The 26,102-nt window shown below is 48.2% G+C and overlaps 1 protein-coding gene and 1 long non-coding RNA gene across 3 annotated transcripts in view; one reads left to right on the top strand and one right to left on the bottom strand.

The window, feature by feature from the left end:
• Rbm20 (RNA binding motif protein 20) overlaps positions 1 to 26,102 on the top strand; it is a 190,083-nt gene that overhangs the window by 120,327 nt on the left and 43,654 nt on the right. For both annotated transcript variants that reach the window (XM_048423877.3, XM_048423878.3), the window contains exons 2-5: positions 12,651 to 13,743; positions 15,372 to 15,433; positions 17,914 to 18,005; positions 19,040 to 19,134. In XM_048423877.3, coding sequence (XP_048279834.3) covers positions 12,651 to 13,743; positions 15,372 to 15,433; positions 17,914 to 18,005; positions 19,040 to 19,134 — 1,342 coding nt within the window. The remainder of the gene's footprint in view (positions 1 to 12,650; positions 13,744 to 15,371; positions 15,434 to 17,913; positions 18,006 to 19,039; positions 19,135 to 26,102) is intronic.
• LOC125393409 (uncharacterized) lies at positions 10,483 to 16,232 on the bottom strand. Its single transcript, XR_007229802.3, has 3 exons — positions 16,064 to 16,232; positions 13,536 to 13,715; positions 10,483 to 11,045 (listed from the first exon to the last, which is right to left on the bottom strand). It is a non-coding gene; the product is annotated as an uncharacterized LOC125393409 (long non-coding RNA).

Raw genomic sequence — 26,102 nt, 5'->3', positions numbered from 1 at the left:
GAAACCCCTTCTAGGTGTGCTGGTGTGTCGTCGGTGGAAGGGGCCTATTAGAGAGAGAGACCGAATTCCCCGCCCTCACCGTCTTCTTGGACTCGCACAGTATTTCCTAAACTATCCCAGCGCAGTGTTCTCAAGGCCCAGCATCAGTATCACCTGGACTTGCTAGGGATGCTGACGTCCAGGCCTGCCGGAGGCCTCCAGAGTCAGAAGCTGGGCAAGCAGAACCCGGCACCCAGCACCTGTATTCTGAGTTCTCCTGGAGTTTTGCAGAGTTTGCGAATTGCTGCTGTCATGTGTAACCTGAACAGTGCCCTGTCATTAGCCTGTCCAGCCTCTGAGGTTTCACAGAGATTCCTGCCTTGTCCTTAGCTTTAAGTGTATCAGTTAGTTTCCAGGGCACGTAGTTCTAGGGCAAGACCAGCTAGCTGGAGAACATTTAAATGAATCTAAAATTTTGTTTTAGTTTAAAATGGACTTGAACTTCATAACAATCTTGTGCATTCACGCAGAAAGTTCCGGCAGTGTCCAGGACTGAAAAGAGAGCTCGGAGAACACAGGCCCCTTTCTGTGCACACGGCTCATCTCCGAGTCATGTAGATTGCACACATTTCCTTGAATCACACGCTGAAGTGGCATTTTCTTCAGATTCAGCTAAAAGGGAAAATGAGAAAACAAATCTGTTAGTTGAATGTTTTAGAATTTTATACTTGATGTGGTTGGTGGTATTAACATAGTTTTGACAGTGATCAAGGATTGATTTCAATCCAAATTCTCCCCAGAGATTCATCTTTCAAAGCTTTGTGATAATATACATGCATGAGCTATTTAGCTGGAAAAACAAATTGAGGATGTGATTTGTAACTGTTGTCTGTATGTTCACACATGGAACACTGTGTCCATGGAAAAGAAATGTTAATTAGGTCTACATTTCTACCTGTTGCTGGGTACTTTGGCACTGAATGGGTCATGTAATATCTGCTTTCAAATGATCACGGGGTAATGGGGAAGCCGGATAGCTGATTCGGTGTTCAGTTTTGCGGGAGGGCGGTAAAGGAATGGAGAGTGGAGGGTCTTCTGGAGCACCCTGTGTGGGAAGTGCGAGAAGGCTGCCTGGACAGGTGGGCTTCGTTGTGGAGCCTGGTGCTTCTCCAGGGGCATGGGCAGGTGGGTTAGAACACACAATGGCACGGACAAATCAGTGCACTTTGACTTCTACTGGAGCGGCGTTGCCTAGAAACCCCGGACATTTAGCTCGTGTTTATATGTACAGGCGAACAGTTTGGCTTCTTAGGGACCTGAGCATTGAAACTTTCACACTTTAGAATTAAGAAGCTTGCTTTTCCTCTCAGCAGCCCCAGCTGCCTCCAGGAAAAGTGTCTCAGCTGAGAGATCATCGTATCTAATGTTTCTGAGAAAACTGGGATAAATGTCCCCTAGTCCCAGAGTTTAGACCAATTTCTTAGATTTTAATCTTTATGAAACAAGTGAAATTCTACCTGAAAAACTGCATCTCAGACAAACCAATTCCAGCCCTGAAGGATCCGGGCTCTTTGCACTCTGAAAGCCCAGAGCGGGCTGGACAGACCTTCCCAGAGAGGACTGTAGGAGGCTGGGGCTTTTCGCTCACTAAATCTTCTGAGTTAGGGAACTGCTGTGCTGGAATGCTTGTCCCGGATTACAAGGGTAAAGAAAATGAAATAATTTCATACGGCCTGGCCCGCAACACAGGCATCCGAGCCAAACCTTGTGCAGATGTTACAGTGGCTTTTTCAAAGGTCTCCCCGGACCCCGGCAACAGCTAGTCTGTGGAAATGGTCATCCCACTCGGCAAAGCACCTGCATGGCCACTTTGATCTCTGGGCGCTCTGTACAGCAGAGGGCATTATTGTATCTGTGTGACAGATGAGGAAATTGAACCTCACAGTCATCGGATTTCAAAGGTGGAAGGGACCTCAGAGCCCTTTCCTTTCATCCCGCTTTCCCAGGAAAGTAGACTGCCCGGTGGACCCACAGGGAGTAAATCTTGGTCTAGGACCAGGTCTGGGCCATCTACTGTTGCTTACTAATTTTCAATCCATTATAACTGTGCTCAGTCCTGAAAGAAACTTAAGATGTGTGTGTTTTCTTGGGAGATTTTATCGAAACTAGTCCTACATGCTGTTTTATGAACACACACATGTAGAAAAAGATTCATGTTTATACTTTTACATGTAGACAGATTCAAGCATAAACTGGTAGACATACAAACCATCCATAATTGTCTCTGGGGAAATGAGGGTGGGACTGGACTGGGCCACATCTTGAAGGGGATGGCAGCATATATGGGGGAGTTAGACAGGGTCTCGATATGTAACCCAGGCTGGCCTCAAACTCTCCCTCCTCCAGCCTCAGCCTCTGATGTGTTGAGATAACAGGCATGTGCTGCCTAGCTTGGCTGTGTTTACATATATGTACCTTTTATAAAAAAGGTTTATTTGAGTAAAAATGACTATAATGCCATCATTTGTTCATGGGGGAATGGACAATGATTTTGTTAGACTCTTGCTACTTTTATATTTCTGAAATTCACAGCAAACATGCATATTAAATAAATCTCTTTCTTTAATAATTTTAAGTCATAAGCCAAGCATGGTGGCACATGCCTTTAATCCCAGCACTCTGGAGGCAGAGACAGGTGGATCTCAGTGAGTTTGAGGCCAGCCTGGTCTATGTAGTAAGTTCTAGGACAGCCAGGACTACATTGAGAGACCTTGTTTCAAATAATAATAATAATAATTTCTTTATTCTTTATTTATTGATTTTTAAAAGATAGGGTCTTACTATGTAGCTCTTGCTAACCTGAAATTTACTATATAGACCAGGCTGACTTCAAACTCACAGAGATTCACCTGCCTTTGCCTTCTGAGTGCCAGGATTAAAGGCGTGTGCCCCCACTCCTGGTTCATAATTCTATAAAATAAAATATATTTTAAAGAAAGGAAATTGAGTAGCTGTGGATGCAGCTCAGTGGCAGACACACACCTCACACATGTCCACACACTGCAAAATAAAAAAAAGATCTTAAAAAGAAAACAATAGGGTATGAAAGAAAAAGACTAGTTTGCTTTTCTTAGTGGTGATGTTGGCCTGATTCTCACATACTTTCAGGCATGTCCAATCCAGCCCTTGCCGACCACATGCAATCCCAGGATAGCTATGAATGAAACCCAGCACATGGGGAGATAAGAGTTCCATGTTTACCATGTCACCATGCCAAAAGCTTGGGCACCCTTAAGGTCTGTCCTCCGTGGCACTGGGAGAGTATGCTATTTTCTGCATGTGTGGCCTTATCATTTCTCTTGTGTACATGCTGAGTTCTAATTGCTCAGGGAGGAAAGGCAGTCCCCACCCCTAACAGCCATAAAAACCACTAGGTCCCTTTTGTGAGACTTACATGCTGTCTGATAAGAGTGGTGCAGTGCACAGGGGACCAAAAGGCTGGAAACTGGATATCAAAGTCGTGTAGGAAAATAGGGCCAAAAATACAGTTTTAGAAACTCCCTTTAGTGACTATGTAGACAGAGGAAATATTGGTCCTATAGTTAAAAGACCTTTAGTTAATTCCGTTAGTCTGTGGATAACCTCCGGTGGCTCACTGTATCCTTTCTGGTCTTGTTCTTTTTGTTTGTTTTTGAGACAAAGTCTCACTATATAGCCCCAACTATGTTCAAACTCTCAATCCTCCTGCCTCAGCCTGGGTGCTGGGATGACAAGTGCTTACCACCATGCCTGACCTGGAGTCTTCTTAATGTAAACAGGAAATGGTCACATTTGACCTTACTACCCTTGTGGTTCTGGAGATGGGACCACTAGTGTGTGTGTGTGTGTGTGTGTGTGTGTGTGTGTGTGTGTGGTGTATTAACCCACAAGTGAAAAGCACAGAGCCAAAGAGCAGGAGGATCACTGTTGATGCTATGAATCATCTCGAGAGCTGTCACGGTGCTGTGACTCACCCTATGGTAATGTGGTGGCAAAGGCCCAAACATGGGTTAGCGGCATTGACCCGGTAAGCTTGAAATTAGTCACAGACGCCTAGCCAGTGATGATCCAGCAGAAGCATTGTTTGGGAAGAGAATGAGCACCAGCCGTGTCTCCGAGGAGAAGACTCCGCTGCCGAGTGCTGCCGCCAGGGCTGTGGGTTCTAGCCATGGCTCTGCTCTATCCAGGCGGATGACTGGGGTTGACTCATGTATTTCACCAACTGCTCTGGCCTTTGCTCTCATCCCTCTGTTGGATGAGTGGGTTGTGACCAGGAGATGGTCTCCAAGGCTTCTTCTCACTCTTCAAGCCTATGGTATTTAGCTAGGATTTGAACTTGCAGCCTGCACAGCCCCAGGATCACCATTACCGGCATCTTTATAACCTGGTATTTAGGGGCCTCCCCATGTGCCGCATGGTGTGATCCCGTTTCTGAGAGCGTTACAGTAGTAAATCCCACCTTTAATTAACACACACTCATGCAGTTACTTCAATTGTTACGGCAGTACAGACAATGGGTACCAATCCAATCAGGGCACACTTAGCTTTTCTACCTTCTTGCCTTTCTTTATATTTGGAATCCTTGTCCTCTTCTTGTCTAGTTCTCCAGCCTGTTCTACAAGAGCTAGTTCCAGGACAGGCACCAAAGCTACAGAGAAACCTTATCTCAAAAAACCATTGATCAATTGTGAATTACAGTGTTGTAGAAAAATGGGGGGTGCTATGGCATTTTCACCTGGGGGGTATTGTTGAGTTTCTCTGTACCCATCTAAATTTTGGATATGTGTGCTCAAATGGAACTATTGAGCTGAAAATTAAAGATCAAGGAGATATTTAGTTTCCAGGAGACAGCAAAGGCCTAAGCCCCTCGTTGCAAATAATTGGATTAGGCTCTTCTATCAGGAACATCCATCCACCTGTGGACAGAATCCTCCTGCTCGGCCGTCACTCTGCTCACCCGGATCATATTTTGTATCTTAGCACAAACAAAGAAGGAGCATATTCATTACACAGTCTGGAAAGTGAACTGGGCTTAACCCAGAGAGAGTTTAAATCTCTGAATTGTTCTCTCAGAAGCCATCCCACTTGTGAACAAAGTTGGTTTTGTTGGTTGGGCACCAACACACTTTTGACTTCTGCTGCTGGGTGTCTAGACATCACCAGGCAAGAGCCTAGGACTGAGCTGTTATGGTCTCAGCATGGATCTTCAGCCAAGCCCCTGTTGTTTGCAAATCCAACCCTGCCTGGCTTGGTTCACCCAACCACTGTTGCACTATCTCTGCAGCTTGGGCCCCACCCGGCCCCTGCTCTGCCCTTCCCAGCAGCTGTCCACCCCTTGTCTTCTGTCCTTCTTCTCTCCACATTTACATCTCTACATTTCAGCTTCCTTCTTCTCTAAGGAAGATCTGTCTTTGTTGGCAGAGCTCCCATGTTGCCTGTACTGAGGACGACAATGATAAGGATACTATTGGCAGTGATAATACAATGGCAGAAGTAATAGCAGCAGTGGTCACTTGCTGTGTGGTAGGAACCGCGCTAAACCCTTTATGCACCCATCTACTCTCAGAGCAAGCCTGCAACTTTAATGATGAGGACCCCAGGCCTTAGAAAAGCTGAGTATTGTTCCAGAGACACTAGCTTGTAAGAGGTAAAACTGGAATTCATACACAGTATGGTACCAACTGTCAAACCTGTATTTGCCTCTGAGCAGAGCCCCTCCCTCTCACTGTGATGCAGTCACATAGGTATGATTGACACGTCATTGGTATGACCGAATCAATGAGTTAACTCATTTTACCCCAACCCCTAGTGGCAATGAGAGCATTCAAAGATGTGATACTCCCCATACAGAGGACTATGTCCTAAAAGGAGTCTGTTCCCATTACATGGGAAATGTCCTCCCCAAGAACGTTCTGCAGCATGCTATGGCAGCGCGGAGCCTGGCAGTTTCCACAGTACTCAGAGAACAGTTTACCTTTAGGGCCCTTCAATTAGAAGCGCGTAACTTAAAAAAATGGGTATACAGCTTGGGAGGCTGAGGCAGGAACATCACTGCAGATTTGAAAGTAATCTAGTTCTCCACACACAGCACCAAGCCAACTAGGGCTAACGGCTAGACCTACCTCTAACTACATAGACAGGGGCGCGGAGGTGCAGGGAGCGAGCCTTTTCCTTTCTCACTATTACATACTCCCCTGGTGGGACAGAAGAGACTGTCCATCCTTTCCACACGGCAGGATGAGAAACCTCTACAGTCAGGTTTTCCTCCATATCTCTTAACCTTCCCCATCATGAGGTTGGCTAGTTTGACTTACCCTTCCAGCATCGTGAGGTCGGCTAGTTTGCCTTTATGTAATATTTTAGTTTAAAACTCTTTAGGGAAATGCTGCTTTAATTAATTTTTTTTCTAAGCAAACTACTAGGTTTTAAGTCTAATTATACACTGTGAATTTGTTGTAGCAGTTAGTGCTCAGAGATAAAACCTTCGGCTGGGACCGTGGAGCTCTCCCAAGTCTCTTGATAAACTAGGGCCTGCACGCTCAGCTGCTGCTTCTGTGAGTGGGGATCAGACTCAGGGAGGGCATCTGATGGGCACTGTCATTCTGGGTGAGGGGCACATGAACAGTGCTGTGTACTGCCCGGATTCTGCATTTGCTGGGGATGGCTGCAAACAGCACAGCCACACATGGTGTAGACAAGAAAATGTGCATCAAATCCTGTGACACCCGTTCTCTAGCAGGGGTGACCTTGGCCATTGCCTCTGGAGCTTGGGGGCAGGGGCTCAGAAGACCAGCTAGCCAGGCATCGTGGCACATACCTTTAATCCCAGCATTCAGGGTGTGGGGCAGAGGCAAGAGGATTTCTGTGAGCTCAAGGCTGGTCTGGTCTACACCGTGAGCTCTAGGGTAGCCTGCACTGTGGAGAGACCCTATCTCAAAGGAAGGAAGGACATGCCAGCCAGCATCCTGTGTTTTCCCAGGTCTTAGGGGATGCCTTGCAGGCATTGCGTGTGGCAGGTACCTCTGTGCCCCTCTGAGTGACGGCAACGGGGTGACTCGTGCATCAGGGTGGGTAATCGCAATCAGTCACTCAAGGGAGAGGAAGGTAGACAGTCCTGGGCCTTAGTTAGGTTTTTCCAAGCTAAGGCGATTCTCCCACGCACCGAAGGTTGGATGATCCTGGTTCTCACTGAGGTGCCACCAGCGGCCACCTCTGTGACATGGGACAAGTTAACTTTTGTGTGTGGGGATAAGGGATTGAAAGTGCCGAGTCCTAGCATCCTGCAATCCCAAGCTTTCTCTGTTTGCTGCTGTCCTCACGAATAAGGTGAGCTGGCTTTTAAGAGTCCTCTGTGTCAGGGTGCACCATGTAGCTGGGTTGGTAAAAGAAGGGGGGCACTCCAAGATGAAATTTTAAGGCCTATGTGGAAGCAGGAAGGTCCAGCCTCTCTAATGGACTGAACCCCGAAAGTCATACAAAGACATACTTATTGTTACCTGAACTATTTCCTCATACCAAGGTCCCTAATCTAATTTACATGTCTTACTGAAGGACAGCATCACAGGCCCTCATGACTTTGGTTCTTTATTATGTATCGTTTGCAATACACAATAATACAGGAGCCTCAGGTGTGCCTGGAATGTCTTGTGACCAAAGTCATGGGACGGCACGCCGTGCCCCTTCAGTAAAACAATTCTACAAATCGTGGAAAATAAACACTGTTTTGCACAAGGATTCTTCAAGGTCAAGAAAAAAAAAACAGCTGTTCCTTCTAACATCTATCCCAGGTACACTGACTCTGCTCGGTCCCTACAGCTCCTCTGGGGAGTTCTTTGGTGGCCTTAGCTTCCCAACCTCTTAGATGGTCCCCTTATGTCCTCTGTGCTAGCCAGGCTCCTAGCAGGATCTGTCCATCCCCACAACACCCAGGCGGTCCCCAGGCTCACCCCAGCTTCTCTAAGCAGAGTCACCCTTAGTCTTGGGTGTTGGGGAAACCGTAGTCATTTCCTGTTGGCGCGGCAATAAAGAACCACACGTTTGATAGTGTAAGGCAATATAATTTTATTACATTTCTGAAAGTCAGATTCTAAGACCAGCCTCAGTAGATCTAAAGTCAAAGTGTCAGCAGGGCTGCCCTCTGCCCAGGCTCTTCAGGAACTTCCCTCCCCCTCCTTTTTTGAATTTCTCAAGGGTGTCTACGCTGTTTGGCTCACAGTCTTGTCCTCTACTTCCAAAAATACCAGTACATCGTTTTCTCTTTCTCTGGTCCCTGTTTTCATCTTCTGTCTCTGACTCCTGCCCCCCTCACGTTTGTGATTGTACCGAGCAGGCCTTGGTAACATCCAGGCGATCTTCTCTCAGGCTCAAGGTCCTTCATTTAATCACCATGTAAAGTCCTTGTTACCATGAAAGGTGACTCTCATGGGCTCTGCAGATTAGAATGTGAATGTCTTTGCAGGACCATGATTCAATTATCTATCCAATTTCTCTTAAAAAATAAGAAAATATTTACTTATTTTTATGTGTGTGGGTGTTTTGCCTACGTGTATGTCTATGTACCATGTGTGCGGAACCCTCTGGAGCTGGAGTTACTGAGTGTTATGAGATACCATGTGGTTTCTGGGCATTGAACCTTGGTCCTCTGTAAGAGCAGCCAGTGGTCCTAACTGCTGAGCCGTTCTCCAGCCTCCGTTTGGTGTCAAAATCTAGTCTTAGAGAGGAGTGTGCTGAAATGCCTGTGCTGTGGCGGGTGGTGAGTGACGGTCACAGCTCGTCAACACCAAACTCCATTTAGGAGCTGTGCGCTCCTAAATAGTTCAGAACTCCATTTTGAACTATTTGAGGTACTTTATCCACATAAAGCATATTCTGCCCACATCTCCCAACGGCCAGGTTCGATAAGCCACAGCCATTATCTTCTTCCTTATTTTGTTCCTGGCAGTTACCACAGCCACCCAAGTGTGAGGCAGTCTTCTGGGAAAAATCAAGAGGCTCCAAGACTCACTGCCCCCCACCCCCACCCCCGGAGCTTGGTTCTTGACACAAATGAAAAAGAGTAACAGAGCCGTCTTCATCTGGCTCTGAAATGTGTTTGTATTAGGATTTGAGTGTGGGTGTGCCTCGTGTTCTGGGGACTCTTCAAACAGAGCAGTAAAACCTTGAAATAGACACTCCAAGAACACTGTAAGCATATAAATGTTGTTCGCCCGCCCCTCTCTCCCTCCCTCCTTTTCTGCCTTTTTCTTTTGAGACAGAAGACTCAAATCCAGTCTATCCTCAAACTCACGTACTCAATACTAGCCTTAAGTTACCTGCCCCTCTCCTCTCTACCTTTTCAGTGCTGGGATTACAGGTGCCTGGCTAGGCTATGAACCCTTCAGATTAAGAATTTTAGGACTTTTGCCCCATTTCAATAACCATTAATCTTTTTCCCATCCAAGATTTTGGTTTAAAAGGGCTATTCTGTGTGGATGATTTGTGTGAAATCACTTCTGTGTGAGGTTAAGTAAAACTGGGCACAGTGAGAATTTGCAAGACAAAGCGGAAGCTGGAAACATCTGGTTCTTGGTCTGCTTGCGTGCCAGATCTAAATGGTGTGGTTCTGGTCTGCTTGTGGGCCTGATCTGAACGGTGCAGTTCTGGTCTACTTGTGTTCCTGATCTGAACAGTGCGATTCTGATCTGGCTGTATGTTTGTTCTGAACTATGAGGTTCTGCAGCCTCCCATATCTGACTGACGGACCTGCTGCTCGGGTGGCTTTTTTTAGTGGGAGATGGTTCTTCCTCACATCGCCTTTCAACAGCCAAGAGGAGAACTCCTACCGAGCACTTACTCCAGCCCAGAATTCAAGTTTTAAAAACACAGCTGACTTCTCTGGGGAAAACATAGCCAACTTTGTGCTCCTCTGGTCATAGAAACCACATTGGCACCTCATTAGCGCCTTGTTTGCGAGGACAGTCTGTGTGGTGGACAAGTCTGGGGGAAGAAGAGCTGGCCCTGTGCTGGCAGGTTTGGGGGAAGCTGAATCAGCCTTCTAAGGCTCAGTAGTACACAAGTTGTAATCACGCATCTGACGGGACCATCCCGCCTTTCGGTTCATCTTGACTTCATCAACAGTTGTTGGCCCCTCCCACTCTGTTTCTGCTGGGATTGGTGTGCCACCCAAGCCAAGGGCCCTGCAAAGCTTGGCTGCCACCTGCACAATCCCCAGAGGGAAAAGACCCAGAATACCATTAGCATCCTTCCCCATATCTTAAAATGCAGCCAGTCTCAGAGCCCAGCATGGTTGCTAACTGGGTGTCTCTTAAAGAACTTGAAAAAAGTTTTTGATTCCTCACACAAAAGGGAAAGGGGAAAAAAAAATCTGGCATGGCAGTGTGTTTTGTTCTTGTACTTAAGTGTGGGTGTGGCTCGTGCTCTGGGATCTCACTTCAAACACACAAGCAGCCCAGGAGGATGCACACATAGTGCCCAGAGGGTTCCACTTTAATTGCGGGGTTGGGGTTGGTCCCACAGGCTGAACACTCTTTCCTCAATGACAGTGAGTGTTCAGAACTCTATCTTCTTGCTTTACACAATTGAGATAAAAATGACCTATCCGGTGTGCCCCCTGAGAATGCACCAAGTCCCCAGGGGTCACGGGAGCATCACCCGGGTGAGCATGCATAGTCTCTCTACCTCCTCCCAGAGAAACCTAAGCATTCCTCAAAGGAGCACTGGGGAGGAAGGTGTGGCGTGCCACACCCTTGTTTGTCTGTCCTTTTCTCCTCACCCCAACCCACCCCCAGCCTCTTTGCCTCTCTCTCCCCACCTCTCGCTGCCTCCCTCTTTCCCTCCCTGTTTCACTGTATTCAGCTTTTACTGCCCAGTGCTCGTGACAGGGGAGACTGAAGGACACAGCTGTGTGTCCCTTTGCAGCTTCATCTTCCTAAGCAGATTGATTGTGCAGGCTGCCTGGTCCGTCAATCCAGACTTCAGATTTCATTCACAACCCCGTTCAGATGCAGCAGAATTCCATTTCACCGAATCTAGAACACATTTCCTGGTTACATTGGCTTCCCACAAGGAGAACTTAAAACCCAGAAAATATGGTTTGCCTGAAAGCCTCAACTGTGGACGCCACATATACCGGCTTCTCTGGGAAAGTCTGTCCCATGTGTAGACAAGGCCATTCCCGGTTTGCCCAGAAACGCAGTAGCCACCTGACACGGGGCACAAGAAAGACACGTGGCGACACGTGGCGGGGCGGGCTCCTCCCACCTCTCATAAGGTTCTGTGAAAACTGACCAACACCTTCTACTTCAAGTTTAGATCCTTTTCATTTATAATATTTTTGGTCGTTGCACATACTACTTCTGTGTACAAAGCTGTCATTATTTTTGGCTCTGGACTGAGGACTAGGAAGAAAATGTGTATCGTCAATATGTATGCAGTTCATTCTGTGTATGGTTTTCAAGCCAAGAAGCATATGGGTTTTCTCATATAATTTAAGTGATAATTTTTTGAACCAGTGATTTTTGCCAAATGCAAGATGTTGCTTATCAATGGCAGTGATGAACTCATCATCATGGGAGTGGAGAGCAAGAGCCAAGTGGGGAGTTAGCATGTGGGGAGTTAGCATGTGGGGAGTTAGCATGTGGGAGTTAGCATGTGGGGAGTTAGCATGTGGGAGTTAGCATGTGGGGAGTTACCATGTGGGAGTTAGCTTGCTGGACTGGTTTTTATTTTGTGCATGGAACAGAGCACAGACTCTATAGATACTTTATGTATTATTATTATGAATTATGGGGCAGGCGTGTGCGTATGTCGTGATGCCTGTGGAGCTCAAGAGGACAGCTTGTGAGAGCCAGTTCTCTCCTTCCACCGAGGGACCTGGGGATCGAGTCAGGTGTCAGGCATGACAGCAGCACTCACTGAGGCATCTCTCTGGTCCTGGGCAAAACTTTCTGAATGTCTTAAATGTTTCAACAATAATGTATACATTCAAAAAGTAATTGAAAATGGTTACTTATGTTTTGTTATATAGATATATCATAACTTACTCTGCTCAAACTATCTCCCTATTATTGGATGTTCTAATTTTCAGCCATTAAATAGTATCATAGGGACATTTTCAATGATCAAGTTTTGCCTTGGGATGTATTTTCATAATTGAATTATTGAGTCAGGGACTATGACAGTAACGGCTATGTATTACAAATCACCTTTATCAACGATATATGATACATTATGTCTTTGTCTATGTTTTGTTCTTTTGAGACAGGATCTCACTTTGTAGCCCCTACTGGCCTGGAACTTGCTATTTGGCTAACCTCAAACTTGAGACATCGTTCTCTCCTGGTCTCCTACAGCTCTGGGCTACCTCACCCGGCTGACATTTTTTTCTACCTTATCTCTCATCTGTTTGTAATCTTGAAGGCTTTTGTAGTCAAGTGTTTGTTTGTAATGGTTGCTTCCAATCACCAGAGAGACTGACCATTCTGCCATTATAGCCTTTTGTACTGGAGATTTGGGCGTTTCCTAACGTGTCAGTACTTGTTTGTAGGATCTATGAAGTGGGGTCTTCTTTACATGGGGGAAGGGGCCACTCACTGAAGCCTAGCAATGCATGTGGACCTCTTATCTCCTTACAGTGCTGCCAAGCTCCTGGACAAGGGCCCCTTCTCAGTCAGTAACCAGAACCCTCTGCTCCCTTCGCCAGCCAGCCTCCAGCTGGCCCAGCTGCAGGCCCAGCTCACCCTCCATCGGCTGAAGCTGGCACAGACAGCTGTCACCAACAACACAGCGGCCGCCACGGTCCTGAATCAAGTTCTCTCCAAAGTGGCCATGTCCCAGCCTCTCTTCAACCAGCTGAGGCATCCGTCTGTGCTCAGTACCCCACATGGACCTACTGGGGTTTCCCAGCATGCTGCCACCATACCTAGTACCCGATTTCCTTCCAATACAGTTGCCTTTTCACCCCCTAATCAGGCACGAGGTCCGGGACCTTCTGTAAACCTCCCCAGTCAGCCCCCCAATGCTGTGGTGGTACACCCCTTCAGTGGGGTGATGCCTCAGACCACTGCCCAGCCGGCAGTCATCCTGGGCATTGGAAAGGCTGGGACAACCCCAGCTACTGCGGGGTTCTATGAGTACGGCAAAGCCAACCCGAGCCAGGCCTATGGTTCTGAAACAGAGGGTCAGACTGGCTTCTTGCCAGCCTCGGCCTCGGCCACAGCATCAGGTAGTGTGGCCTATGAAGGGCACTACAGCCACGCAGGGCAGGATGGCCAAGCTACCTTCTCTAAGGACTTCTATGGACCCAATGCCCAAGGGTCACATGTAGCATGTGGGTTTCCAGCTGAACAGGCTGGGGGCATGAAAGGGGAGGTTGGTGGGCTGTTGCAAGGTACGAACAGTCAGTGGGAGAGCTCCCCTGGATTCTCTGGCCCAAACAAGCCTGACATTGCAGCAGGACCCAACATGTGGCCCCCGCCTGCTAGCCAGCCCTATGAGCTCTATGATCCTGAGGAGCCTACTTCAGACAGGACCCCTCCTGCCTTTGGAGTTCGGCTTAACAACAGCAAGCAGGGGTTCAGCTGTTCCCGGCGGAGGGCCAAGGAGGAGCAGACGGTGCTGTCCGTGAGACCTCTGCAGGCTCAGGAGCTGAATGACTTCCACGGCGTGGCTCCGCTCCACCTGCCACACATCTGCAGCATCTGTGACAAGAAGGTGTTCGACTTGAAGGTGAGGCACCCGAGGAAGGCTGGGCCCCAAGGGTTGTCACCAGGGTCCTTTAGTAAAGCCATAGGTTGTAGACCCCAAAGGAATTTCAGAATTACATCAGGGCCCTTTCCCTGCTTTGAGGCAGGTCGGAGATCTCTTCCCCTACGTAGATGAAAAGCAGAGATCTCCTGCTCCCTTCGAAGACTTTTCCTCTTTGTCCATTCTAGAAGCTATAGCCCCTTCAACATAGATGTCACACTAAGTTTGAAAGAGAGTCAAGGACAAAAGATCAGTTCTCAGGTTGGGAGCAGATAAACCATTAAGGAAGACTGCCAACTGTATCGTTTGGAGGGAGAGATTTCTGAGGCTGTCCCTCCCCCCCACCTGGTGGTGAAATGCTTTGCACTGCTGTGAATGAGAACCCACACAGTAGAATGTTTGCTCCAAGGTGGACTGATAATGCAACAAAATATTTCAAAATAATAAAATATATGTAACAGCTGACATACATTAAACTCTTTCCATATGCTGCGGTAACCGCAGGAGGTAAACACCGGGGTTTGGTTTTTGTTCTTGCCTTACTGTGTTCTGAGACTGGGTCTCACCAGGCTCTGGCTGATCCTGGGCCCATTCTATAGCTGAGGCTAGCCTCGGCCTTCCTGAAGGCTGGGGTTATAAGCACGGGCCTCCATGCCCATTCTATAGCTGAGGCTAGCCTCGGCCTTCCTGAAGGCTGGGGTTATAAGCACGGGCCTCCAGGCCCATTCTATAGCTGAGGCTAGCCTCGGCCTTCCTGAAGGCTGGGGTTATAAGCACAGGCCTCCAGGCCCATTCTATAGCTGAGGCTAGCCTCGGCCTTCCTGAAGGCTGGGGTTATAAGCACGGGCCTCCATGCCCATTCTATAGCTGAGGCTAGCCTCGGCCTTCCTGAAGGCTGGGGTTATAAGCACGGGCCTCCATGCCCATTCTATAGCTGAGGCTAGCCTTGGCCTTCCTGAAGGCTGGGGTTATAAGCACGGGCCTCCATGCCCCGAGAAGGTAGATGCTATCATTATACTCTTTCCACAGATCAGACATTTTAGGCCCAGACATAGATGATGGGACCCAGACTGGAGAGTGACAGAGTAGGGATTTCATTATGGCTGTGGCCTGCCTGAGTCAGTGTCACACCAGCCTGTCCCAGAGCGTAATACAGTTCCTCCTTAGTGGGAATCATAGCGCAGGGTGTCATGTCACCCAGATACGTCTCTGGGACTTGAGGGAGACGCACTTCCCCATCTCCAGTGTGGACACAGTGATGGCAGTGACCCTAGCAGGTGCTGGAGGTCTTGGTCTTACTATACCGTAGACCAGAGAGAAGTGGATGGCGTTTCTCTGTGGAGGTCAGGAGTCTACGGAGAGGAGACAAGGGAATCTGACTTCAAGTCTGCGTAGTCATCCCAGATGGATATAGGGAATGCAGATGAGGGTTGACTAAAGAGACTGAGAGTTGTATAGCAGCAACTGGGGTGGGAGGCGGAGGATAGAAAGGGAGATGAGGTGTCTTTGGTCCAGCTTCTGGGTACCCAGAGCTCCCTGCCTGGCTGGTAGTAACGATCCTTATCCTCTGCCCCCACTCCCACCCCTGCCTCTCTGGTCTTCTCATCTAGGACTGGGAGCTGCATGTCAAAGGGAGGCTGCACGCCCAGAAATGCCTGCTCTTCTCTGAAAGGTGAGCGCTCTCCAGACGGTTCCATGCATGTGCTCACCGAGTGCTCACTGAGCACTGCTGGGGATTCTGGACTAGGTCGGGTGCAGGAAAACTGCAGAGAACCCAGCAGGGAAAGAAAGCCCGGTTCTCCAGGAGCATCCACTTAATGCAAGCCCAGGAGCTCCTACTGCAGGCGTGACTGCCAAGCAGAAGGCAACGCTGGAGGGATGGGAGGCGTGTGCCTGTCGCTGCCTCTTGGGCACGTTGTATTGCAAATGGAACAACTTGGGGAGACCTCTCTGAGGATACCTCCTGAGGGGTGACTGTATGGTGTGGGGGAAGCTTAGTCCTACGAAACAGAACAGGACTTGGAGGTTTGAAGGCTTGCCGCTGTTGTGAACCTGGGGGATAGATATCAAGTCTGACCATCCCAGACAGACAGGAGAAAGAGGCAGGCAGGGCCAAGTCCCAGGTCCTGGTCCCTGGGCTGGTGTCAAAACTTGGGCTTTTTGTTTGTTTGTTTTTGTTTTTGTTTTCCTGAGAGTGTGATTGGAGCTGGTAGGGGCTTGAAGGAGGGAGCGATGCACACAGGACCCTCAGAACAAAATGCTGGCTGCCATGCTAAGAACAGATCCCGGGGTAAAGGCCTACCGTCGAGGTCAGATGAGGAGGAGGAGTGTCTCTGACCCAAGGATGAAGAGCAGACAACTGCAAGGCCTCCCGTCGTTCACAGTGACTAAAAAGTGAAAGCAACTGGGAGGTCCATTAGCCAGGAACCCATCAGCCAAGTGTGGACTCCCCACACATCCCACACAATGCATGCCACTTAAGTCTTTAAAGGGAGGAAATTCTGACACACATAATTTTGATCTGTAAACTCCACTCCCATGAAGCTAAACCGTCTGGGGTTGGTGGGAACGGAGAGTGGGTGTTTCCTGGGCACAGTTTCAGTTTTATAAGGGGAAGGGTTCTGTGCCTGTATTTAGTGCCCTTAAACAAGGGTCAAGCAGTACATTCCGTGTTTCGATACCTTACCAGGGTTAAAAGAATTTTTACCAAGGCCTCCCTTTTCTTTGCTGTGGTAAAGCTCATCACAGTCTTACAAGCAGCAGTTAGCACATTCACAATGGTGCTGGTCTCTAACATCCACCTGTCCCTCCCCACCGAAGCCCCTGGGGACCAATCTGTTCTGCTTATGGGTTTGCTTCTCAAGGACATTTCATGTAAATGCACTCCTGTAGCCTGGCTCTTTAAACTTACCATATCTTAGGAGGCTCATCTACATCATATCACATAAACAACAGTTGCTTTCTTACATACCGAAAACTAGGTGTATCTAGTCATCTTTGGATGGGCATGGGAGTCATTTCTATGTTCTCCATGGTGACGAAGGCTGTGAGCAGCCACACATGAATTTTTATTCATTTATTTTATATTCTTATTTTATTTACACCTGAGTATTTTTTCTTTCATTTATTTATTTATTTAAAAATATTTTTTCATTTTATATATCAATCACAGGTCCCCCCCCAGCCCTCCGCCCATTCCCCCCGCCACACACACACCCAATTCCCCATTTACTCCTCAGAAAGGGTAAGGCCTCCCATAGGGAGTCAACAAAGTCTGGCATATCAAGTTGAGGTAGGACCAAGCCCCTCCCCCTACATCTATGCTGATCAAGGTATCTTTCCATAGGGAATGGGCTCCAAAAAGCCAGTTCATGCACTGGGGATAAAATCCTAGTCCCACTGCCAGTGGCCCCACAGACCGCCCAAGCCACAGAACTGTCACCCACATTCAGAGGGCCTAGTTCGGTCTCATGTAGGTTTCCTAGATCTCAGTTCAGAGTCAGTCAGCTTCCACTAGCTCAGGTCAGCTGTCTCTGTGGGTTCCCCATCATGGTCTTGACCCCTTTGTTCATATAATCCCTCTTCCCTCTCTCTTCAACTGAACTCTGGGAGCTTGGCCCAGTGCCTAGCTGTGGATCTCTGCATCTGCTTCCACCAGTTACTGGATGAAGGTTCTGTGATGATGATTAGGGTGCCATCATCTGAGTACAGGGCAAGGCCAATTCAGGCCCCCTCTTCACTATTGCTTAGGGTCTTAGCTGGGGTCATCCTTGTGCATTCCTGGGAATTTCCTTGGGGTCAATTTTATTGCCAGCCCCATAATGGCTCCCTCTGTCAAGATCTCTCTTTCCTTGTTTTCTCTCTCTGTTCCTCCCTCAACTTGACCCTCCTGTTCCCTCATGTTGTCCTCCCCAGTCCCCCCATCCCCCCACCCCTCTCCACCCCCCCTTTACTCAGGAGAACTTATCTTTTCCCCCTTCCCAGGGGCATCCATGTATGTCTCTCTTAGGGCCCTCCTTCTAGGCTACACCTGAGTATTTATTGTAGCTTTTTTCAATTTTGGGGTATTTTATACATCAGAGCAGAATTTGGGGTCATATACTCGTTTTTGTTTAACTTCTTGAAGAAACTGACTGTCTGACTCTCCTCTAGTGCTGGCCTCCGGTGTATTCTTGCATCAGCAGAGGGGACTCTGTGCTCCTCCCCAAACAGCACAGCTGCTTATAACCCCACTGGAAATGAGGGTAAGTGGAAGGGGCCTTCAGACGGCAGCTTTCAGCAGAGTTAACAGTCCTCAGCTTTATATTCCACCGATGAGATCCAGGACTTCCGAATATGAGCTTCCTGTGTGTGCACAGACAGGACTTCCTGGATATGAGTTTCCTGTGTGTGCACAGACAGGACTTCCTGGATATGAGCTTCCTGTGTGTGCACAGACAGGACTTCCTGGATATGAGCTTCCTGTGTGTGCACAGACAGGACTTCCTGGATATGAGCTTCGTGTGTGTGCACAGACAGGACTTCCTGGATATGAGCTTCGTGTGTGTGCACAGACAGGACTTCCTGGATATGAGCTTCGTGTGTGTGCACAGACAGGACTTCCTGGATATGAGCTTCGTGTGTGTGCACAGACAGGACTTCCTGGATATGAGCTTCCTGTGTGTGCACAGACAGGACTTCCTGGATATGAGCTTCGTGTGTGTGCACAGACAGGACTTCCTGGATATGAGCTTCGTGTGTGTGCACAGACAGGACTTCCTGGATATGAGCTTCCTGTGTGTGCACAGACAGGACTTCCTGGATATGAGCTTCCTGTTCATGTGTAGACACTCCAACCCCAAGCATTGACAATATTCTCTGGAATATTTCAGACCCTCTGCTGTGCTAGTTACAGCAGGCCCAGAGGTGTAGTCCTGCCAAACACTAATAAGCATAGCAAGAGACAATTTTCAGTTTTCTCTTATCACCTGTGAATCGTGTGTGTGTGTGTGTGTGTGTGTGTGTGTGTGTGTGTGTGTGTGTGTGTTGAGGCAGGGCCTCCCATTGGTCTGAAGCTCAACCAGGGAGCCTCAGAGAGTCTCTTGCCTCTGCCTCCCCCACACTGGAATTACAGGCAAACTCTATCTAGCATGTCTGCAGTTTTGTGCAGGTCTAGTGATTGAACTCAGGTCCTCAGGCCGGCAAGGCAGGCATCGACCAGCCATGCCGTCTCCCCAGTGATGAATTCTAAAGGTTAAGTTTGTGACTTTTTTTTAACCTGGTATCATTTGTCATTCAGATTATGCCTCAAATCTTGGAACACCGTATGCAGCCATTCCAAGGGTCTTTGCTCAGTCAAACCCCACCTTTCCTTCGGCTCCCTCAGGGACAAATGTGAGTACAAAAGCTCTTCCCCCGTTTTCCTCATCGTCCCCAAAGTGTTCACATCAACTGCTGTGTCTAGCCCAAGAGATGCGAGCTGGGATGTGGCTGGGTCTTTGTGTCCCTAGACAGAGGCCAGGAGGGGTTTCAGCCACCCTGCTGGTGTGGAAACACAGAAAACATTCTTGTGCAGCTGCTTGTTTATGGAGACAGGTCTCACTGTGTGACCCTGCCTGGTCTGGGGTTCACCGTGTAGTCCAAGCTGACCGAAACTCGTGGCCCTCCTGCCCGAACTTCCCAAATGATAGAATTGCAGCCATGAGCCACAGGATCGAGCTTTCTTGCCATATCTTCCAAAAATCAAAGATACTTACTGGCTAGCATTTTATAATTTTTTAGGGGGAAAGTCACATGCTTTTGTGTTTTAAAAAATTCTCAATTAAAAAATGCATTGCTGGGCATGGTGGTGCACACTTTTAGTCCTAGCATTTGGTAGCCTGAAATAGGCCTGTTTCTATGAGTTCAAGGTCAACCGGATCTACACAGTGAGCTCCAAGCCAGGCAAGGTTACATAGTGAAACCCTGTCTTAGCATAGCCCCAAATTACTTATGTGTGTGTCTGTGTCAGTGCAAGGTGTGTGTTTCCAAATGCCCACAGAGGCTAGAAGAAGGCATCAGGTCTAGGCCTGAAGTGACAAGGCAGTTGGGAGCCGCCTGATGCCAGTGCTGGAAATCAAATTCAGGTCCTGTGGAAGAACCTGAAGTGCTCTTAACTACTGAGCCACCTCTCTAGCCTTAAAACAATTTTTAATATTTTATTGTTGTGGATCCCTTTGGCTGAGAGTGTGATTCTAAAATTTGAGCCTGAGGTTGGAAGTGACAAGTGGCTCCAGGTTCCTGGTTCCTGGCTCCAAAGGGGACTGCTGTTTGTGTGTGTGTGTGTGTGTATGTGTGTGTGTTATATGAGGGTGTGTGGTATGTGTGAGTATGTGAGTGTGTATGGTGTGTACATGTGTATATATGTGGTGTATGTGAGTACGTCTGTGTATGTGTGTGTGTGTAAGTGTATGTGTGTAGTATGTGAGGGTCTGTGGTACGTGTGAGTATGTGCGTGTGTATGGTGTGTACATATGTGAGTGTGTGGTATATAGGTATGCGTGAGTATGTGTGTGTGGCATATGGTGTGTGTGTATGGTGTGTATGTGTGAGCATATGTGGTGTAGCCTGTGAGAGCCAGTCCCCAGTCTCCACTTCCCATCTCGATTGCGGAGTTCTGGAATATAGATACAGCCTACCACATCCAGCTTTTGGGGTGGGTTCCCAGGATCGAACTTGGGTTGTCACCACGGCATTTTCCTAGCTGGGACATCTCCCTGACACGACACTGACTTTGGTTGTTTGACCTTAGTTTTGTTTGCGATCTCTGTAACGTGCGCTTTAGTCCTTCAAACCCTAAGGCTTGTCTTCCTTTGGCCCCAGTTTAGCCCCCTCTTTCTCTCTTTGGCTTCTGATGTTTTTCTGTTATTGACCTTCTGCATGCCATCAAAACCTGTTGAAAAACAAAGGCCCGTGGCCAAGCCCTCCCAGAGGGCGTCTGGTGAGCGTTTGAGCCGCTGCTCCGCTTTTTCAGCCTGTGCTGAGAGCAGCTGTGGCCTCCTTCTCTCTTCTCACAAGCTCTGTTGGAAAGGTCTCCATATGCTGTCCCCTCCACATGTTGGCACATCTGTATAAAACATCAGAAAAGCAAACTGTGTGGTACAGCTTTTAGGTCAGGAGTGAGTGACAGGCATGGCCAAACACGAGGAACGGGTTTCTATTTATCCAGTGTTGAGCAGAAGTTCTTTAGGGGAGAGTTCTTGTCTGCAAGTTCATGCTTTAGTCAGAATGGATTTGGTGGTTTCTGTCATTCATTTCACCTCTTAGAGCCATGTATGGATCCAGGTAGCCTTGGGTCAGTCCCAGGAGAGTTCGTGGCTTTAATTAGATCTGTCCCTTGCCTTCAAAATCAAGTCACTGGTTATGTGATCTGATACTCTGATCCTTGCCGCTCACTGTCCCCAAGGAGTATGAGCCATCAAGGTACCTTTGTGCCATATGCCGGGGCGCTCACTCCAGGCACTGAAAAAGAGGGTGGCCATGACCAAGCTGGGGGAGGCTGGATTGGTGACAGGTAAACTGAGGTCAGAGCTTGCACACTCACTCCCCCTGGAGGCTTGGGCACAAGATAAAGAACTGGTATCATTTGAACCCCTTATGGGGGAACTTAGAAGAGGCTGTGAGAGCCATGGGCAGGGCAGTTCTGAGTTTGTCCCAGATTTCATTCCTACTCTCCCGTGATGACCTATGAGCCTATGGCCTTGGAGTCAAGAGACCTAGATTCGGGTCTCAGTTCTGGAGCTGGCAGCCATGGGGCCACAGGTTCTATACAGCTTTACTTCTCTACATCTCCATTCGTTAAACAGGGACAGCAACTCTCCAAATGATGACTTTGAGGGGTAGGGAAAATTGCTAGGTTTTCACATGGCTTGCAACTTATTCGTAGTGTGCCTTACATCTTGGCACATCATACGCGGCCTTCTAGTTCAGTGCCCAAGACTGAGCGTGAGGTTTGGGATGGACCCCAGAGTGTCCATCACAGACATGGATGATGTATGCAGCAGAGCTTGGTACGTGGTCCTGTAAAGAGCCAGCAATGGCTGTTGATGGGCAATGAGTCCTTCTGCCCACATGAGCTACCTGGAATGGCTTGAAAACCGCTTCGTGCTAGCTGTGACTCTGCCCGTTCCCCTGTCAGTGTTCTCCTTGCATGGACCCACCAGATTGCCACATCTGCTTCTCTTTAGATGATTTGAGGTTCCTGTGGAGCCCTTTAAAATTATGAACATGCCGGGCAAACATAAGCCATGTGACAATGTGCATTGATAATGGTTCTGACCTTCTGTGCTATCCAAAAAGATCCCTGAGAACTACTCCCCCTAACTGGCTGGAGGTGGGGAGTTTTTAAAACATCGTGCTCTCTACCCAGGCAGCTGGGAAGAGATGGAGACGCCTGATGCCATCAACTACAGCTCACATTTCTGTTGCGCTTAACATGTTCTTAGCCTTCTGCTCTGTGTTAGTTCATTTTGCCCTCCAGACAGTTCCATAGGTGGGTACTATTATTGCCTCACTGTGTAGTTGAGGAACTGGGGCCAAGAGAATTTAGTACCTTTCCTGAGGTTACGGTGCTGGAAGGCGGAGGTGATTTAAGGTTCAAGGAACCTTGGATCTGGGAGACCCACTCCTCACCACGGAGCAACACAGGCGTGCTTCCAGGTTCTCAGGGGGTTCCCTTTGCAGTGATTCTTCTTAGTGAATTTCTCTTCCTTCTCCCTACACCTCCCCAACAAGCTCTCCAGGAGGAGAAGCTGAAGCAACCTTAGGGGTTCAGGGACTTTCCCAGCTTTGGGCAGCCATGGAACAAGGTAAAGATTCCAGTAATATGGAGCATCCGGGTTCTCCTGCACTGCAGCAGCGTCTCCCAGGATGAGCACGGGTCTGGAGAGCTTCCTGTAGATCCCAACAGGAGGGGAGGAGCATCATTTGCAGGGCTTTATCACTATAAATTTTTATGATGTCTTGCTGGTTGCATGAACCTCCCCAGGGATATCTGAGGGATCGAGGACTCTCTCCAGCTCCTACATTGCCAGTACACAATTCACTGGAGTCCTGTCAAATGCTGGTGGCCCGTTAGCTCATTCTGCCAAGTGGAATCAAAGGAAGACATATCTCTCTTTTGGGAAATCTGAAATGCAAAAACACAGACAGCAGAAAATAAGCCGACGAGTTGAACTGCCACTGCAAACTCTTCCAGCCGCTCTGTGAAGGCCCAGGGCAGCCCTGCGGGGAGCAGTCCTCAGCTGCTGGCCGCTGCTTGCCGCTGCTGGCCGCTGCTTACAGATACCTCCAAAGACAGCGAAACTCACTGAGGGTGGCGAGACTCTGCCAGGCTCCAGCATCAGCTCGGGAACTTCTTTTGTGTAGCATGCATTTTTCTTTACAAAATATATGCTTATTGGGAAAATTCAAAGTGACAATCCATCTCAGGGATCCCATGGGGGCTACGATGCGTTCGTCTCTGCAATCGTGTGCGGTGCTTACACCAGGGCCCTTCCTTTCTGAGTCCATTTACATTTCTTTCCAGGAACAGATTCTGTTGCGCAAAACCAAACATAACCAAGACTCTGTCACAGTGGGACCACTGTTGCTTGTGGGACAACAAAAACGCATTGCTACTCTGAAAGCTCTGTTTCTATGCAGGAAATAAAGTGGCACAGGGCCGATGGACTGGGAGTGCAGAACATATCCGAACTGCCACAAAAGCCCAAAACTCCCTCAGAAACCAGCTGCTGCTACAAACTGGCCGCAGCTGGGCTGAATCTAAGCTCACCTGTCTCTGCACGAGGCCGACTCTTTTCCTCTCCATATTTATTTTGATAGAGACAGGACATTGGAGTGACAGATGTTTGCCTTGCTAGTGGCATGCAATTTGTTAGCATCCCCAGCCCCTCTCCCTCTCTTCAGGGTCCCCAGACATGGGTGTCGCCTTTCACTTAGGCTGAGCTACTTGACAGAGAGCCATGGCTTCTCCTTGGCTGTCTGAGTCGTCATAAACAGAGTAGTCAGGTTTCCAGAGGGCTATCAGGCTGCAAACAGGTTTCCTGCACCCGCTAGGGGCATATTTTGTCTGCGTGCACCTGTAATATCATGTGAGTATTCGTAGGCCCGGTCACATTTACTGGTGGTGTCACAGATGGCCCTCTGGGGTTCGGGATGGTACACATCATTTTAATTTTGCTTTTTCACCAATATCCTGTATTCCAGGCACTCATAAATAAGGAAACCGAGGCTCAGGAAAGCAGAATGTTTGTAGAAGGCTCCAGGCTTCAGGCATAGGTTGTCCCTCAGATTGCTGGCCATTTCTAGAACACTTGTCTGTCCTGCTAGGCCTTCTGAGTCCACGGCTCAGAGCACGGCTTTCCCAGTGTCTTTGTGCGTGAGGATTAGTGAGACCCACACTGACTGTCCCTTTCCTGTTTCTGTTCCAGCTCTGGCATTGCTTCTGTCCCTTTAGCCCAAACCACCAGCTGCGTTTTCAAAGACTGATACCAAGGAGATAGGGGACTTGGGTGGGTTTTATTTTCTGGGTTTTAATGTTTTCTTGTAATAAATCTTTATTGTTTTTCCTTTTGTGACAAAAGTAATACAGCATGATATGGAAATAATTTTATCACTAACACATTTATGACTAGAAACTCTTACTTTGCAAAGAAAGCAGGAGGCATGCTACATTTGCCACAACTTGTGTATGTAGGTAGTTTAATAAGTAAAGATCACAGGACACAGTTTATTTTACCACATTTTTTATGTAAAAAAAACTAAATTTAGTTTTTGAATTTTTTATGTGTATGGGTGTTTTGCCTGAATGCGTGACTGTGCCCTACATACATGCCTAGTGCTCATGAAGCTAGGACAGGGTGTCAGGTCCCCTGGAACTGTGAGCGGCCATGCGGGTGCTGGGAATCGAAGGGGTTCTCTACAAGAGTGACCAGTGCTCTTAACCACTGAGCAATTTCTCCAGCCTTGTCTTATTTTCTTTTTGAGACAGGGTCTTACTTTGTAGCCCTGGCTGTCCTGGAACTCACTTTATAGATCAGGCTGGCCTTGAACTCACAGAGATCTGCCTGCCTCTGTCTTCTGAGTGCTGGGACTAAAGGTGTGAGCCATCACGGCCTGCTAGGCCTCCCTTTTTATGTATTTTATGACTCTAAAGTTTATGGGTATAAAGTTGCTCAGAATGGGAACAACCTAAGAGCCACAGACAAATCCTTGACCCCAATAAAAGTGGTTTTACTCCGCGGCAAACCTAGCATGCTTGCTAAACTGCTTGAGAGCATCCATGAGAGCTGCATCAGTGTCTGCTCCAAGTTAATTCAAGATACACAGCTGTGGAAGCCACACCCATCTCTGTCTGCCGTCCTGTTCAGAGCCACCACCGTGAGGTCCTTTGTCTCTCATTCTATGCATCTAGCACACAACCAGCAGAGGCCCTGAGACTCTGCCATATGAAATGAGGTCACCCAGACACATCCAGCTGGAGCCCAGAAATCGTCTGCTGAAGGTGGAATCTACAATCTGTAGCTGCAGGAAATACTTCTCAAAACCTCTCTGACCCATAGGTCTCCTGCCCTGAGCCATATCCTTACTATAATTCTGAGGTATTTGAACAGAACCTCTTTGAACTCACACACACGGCCTGTTTCTACCTGCACCGAAAGGCACTGTAAGGCCTCAGAACCTTCAGCCACAAGACGGTTTGCTCTTTTCACATTTCCACCCAGCTGTAAAAGATTTGTGGGTAAACTGAGAAGTCTGGGATCCAGCTTTAGAACCATTAGAGGCAGCGTAGGGCAGAAGAGCAGCCCCAGCGTGTTAGAATACACAGCCTGAGCTACTGATCCCTCACGGGGCCAACCGAGGTCAGTGCCTCTCCTAGCTGGTGAAGGATGGTTGTCCTTTCAGCTTGGTAATTAGGGTTTTGGTTACAGCCCTGACACCTTAGCTCTTTTAGAGGTCTGACCTTGGGCTGGAAAATCTCAAGTGCCCTGTCACATGTGTGTCTCCTGGATCCCAGCAGCAGAGCCGGGTGGTGGGTGTGAACTGAGCTCATCAGCACCTCACAGCCAAAAGGCAGGCTGGTGAGAGCCAAGCATTTCCTTAAAATCCATCTGTTTCTACCTCAGAGATCCTCTTGGGGAAAAAAAAAAAGATACTTTTTAATATATTTCCAAGTGATGCATAAGGCACTAGGTGCTCCCGTAGGACGCTTGTCAGTGTTCATGTCTCCCTTCTCCCCTGCCGTTAACTTCCCCCTCCTTTCCTGTGTTTCGCCATCGGTCTTTCTGTCTTTCTGTCTGTCTGTCTGTAAGTCAGGCATTTTC

The sequence above is a fragment of the Myodes glareolus genome, chromosome 7 (genome assembly GCF_982192425.1).
Source record: "Myodes glareolus chromosome 7, mMyoGla1.1, whole genome shotgun sequence".
NCBI classification, from domain to species: Eukaryota; Metazoa; Chordata; class Mammalia; order Rodentia; family Cricetidae; genus Myodes; species Myodes glareolus.
Note: the sequence above shows the minus strand (reverse complement) of the source record. Positions and strands in the feature narration are given on the sequence as shown.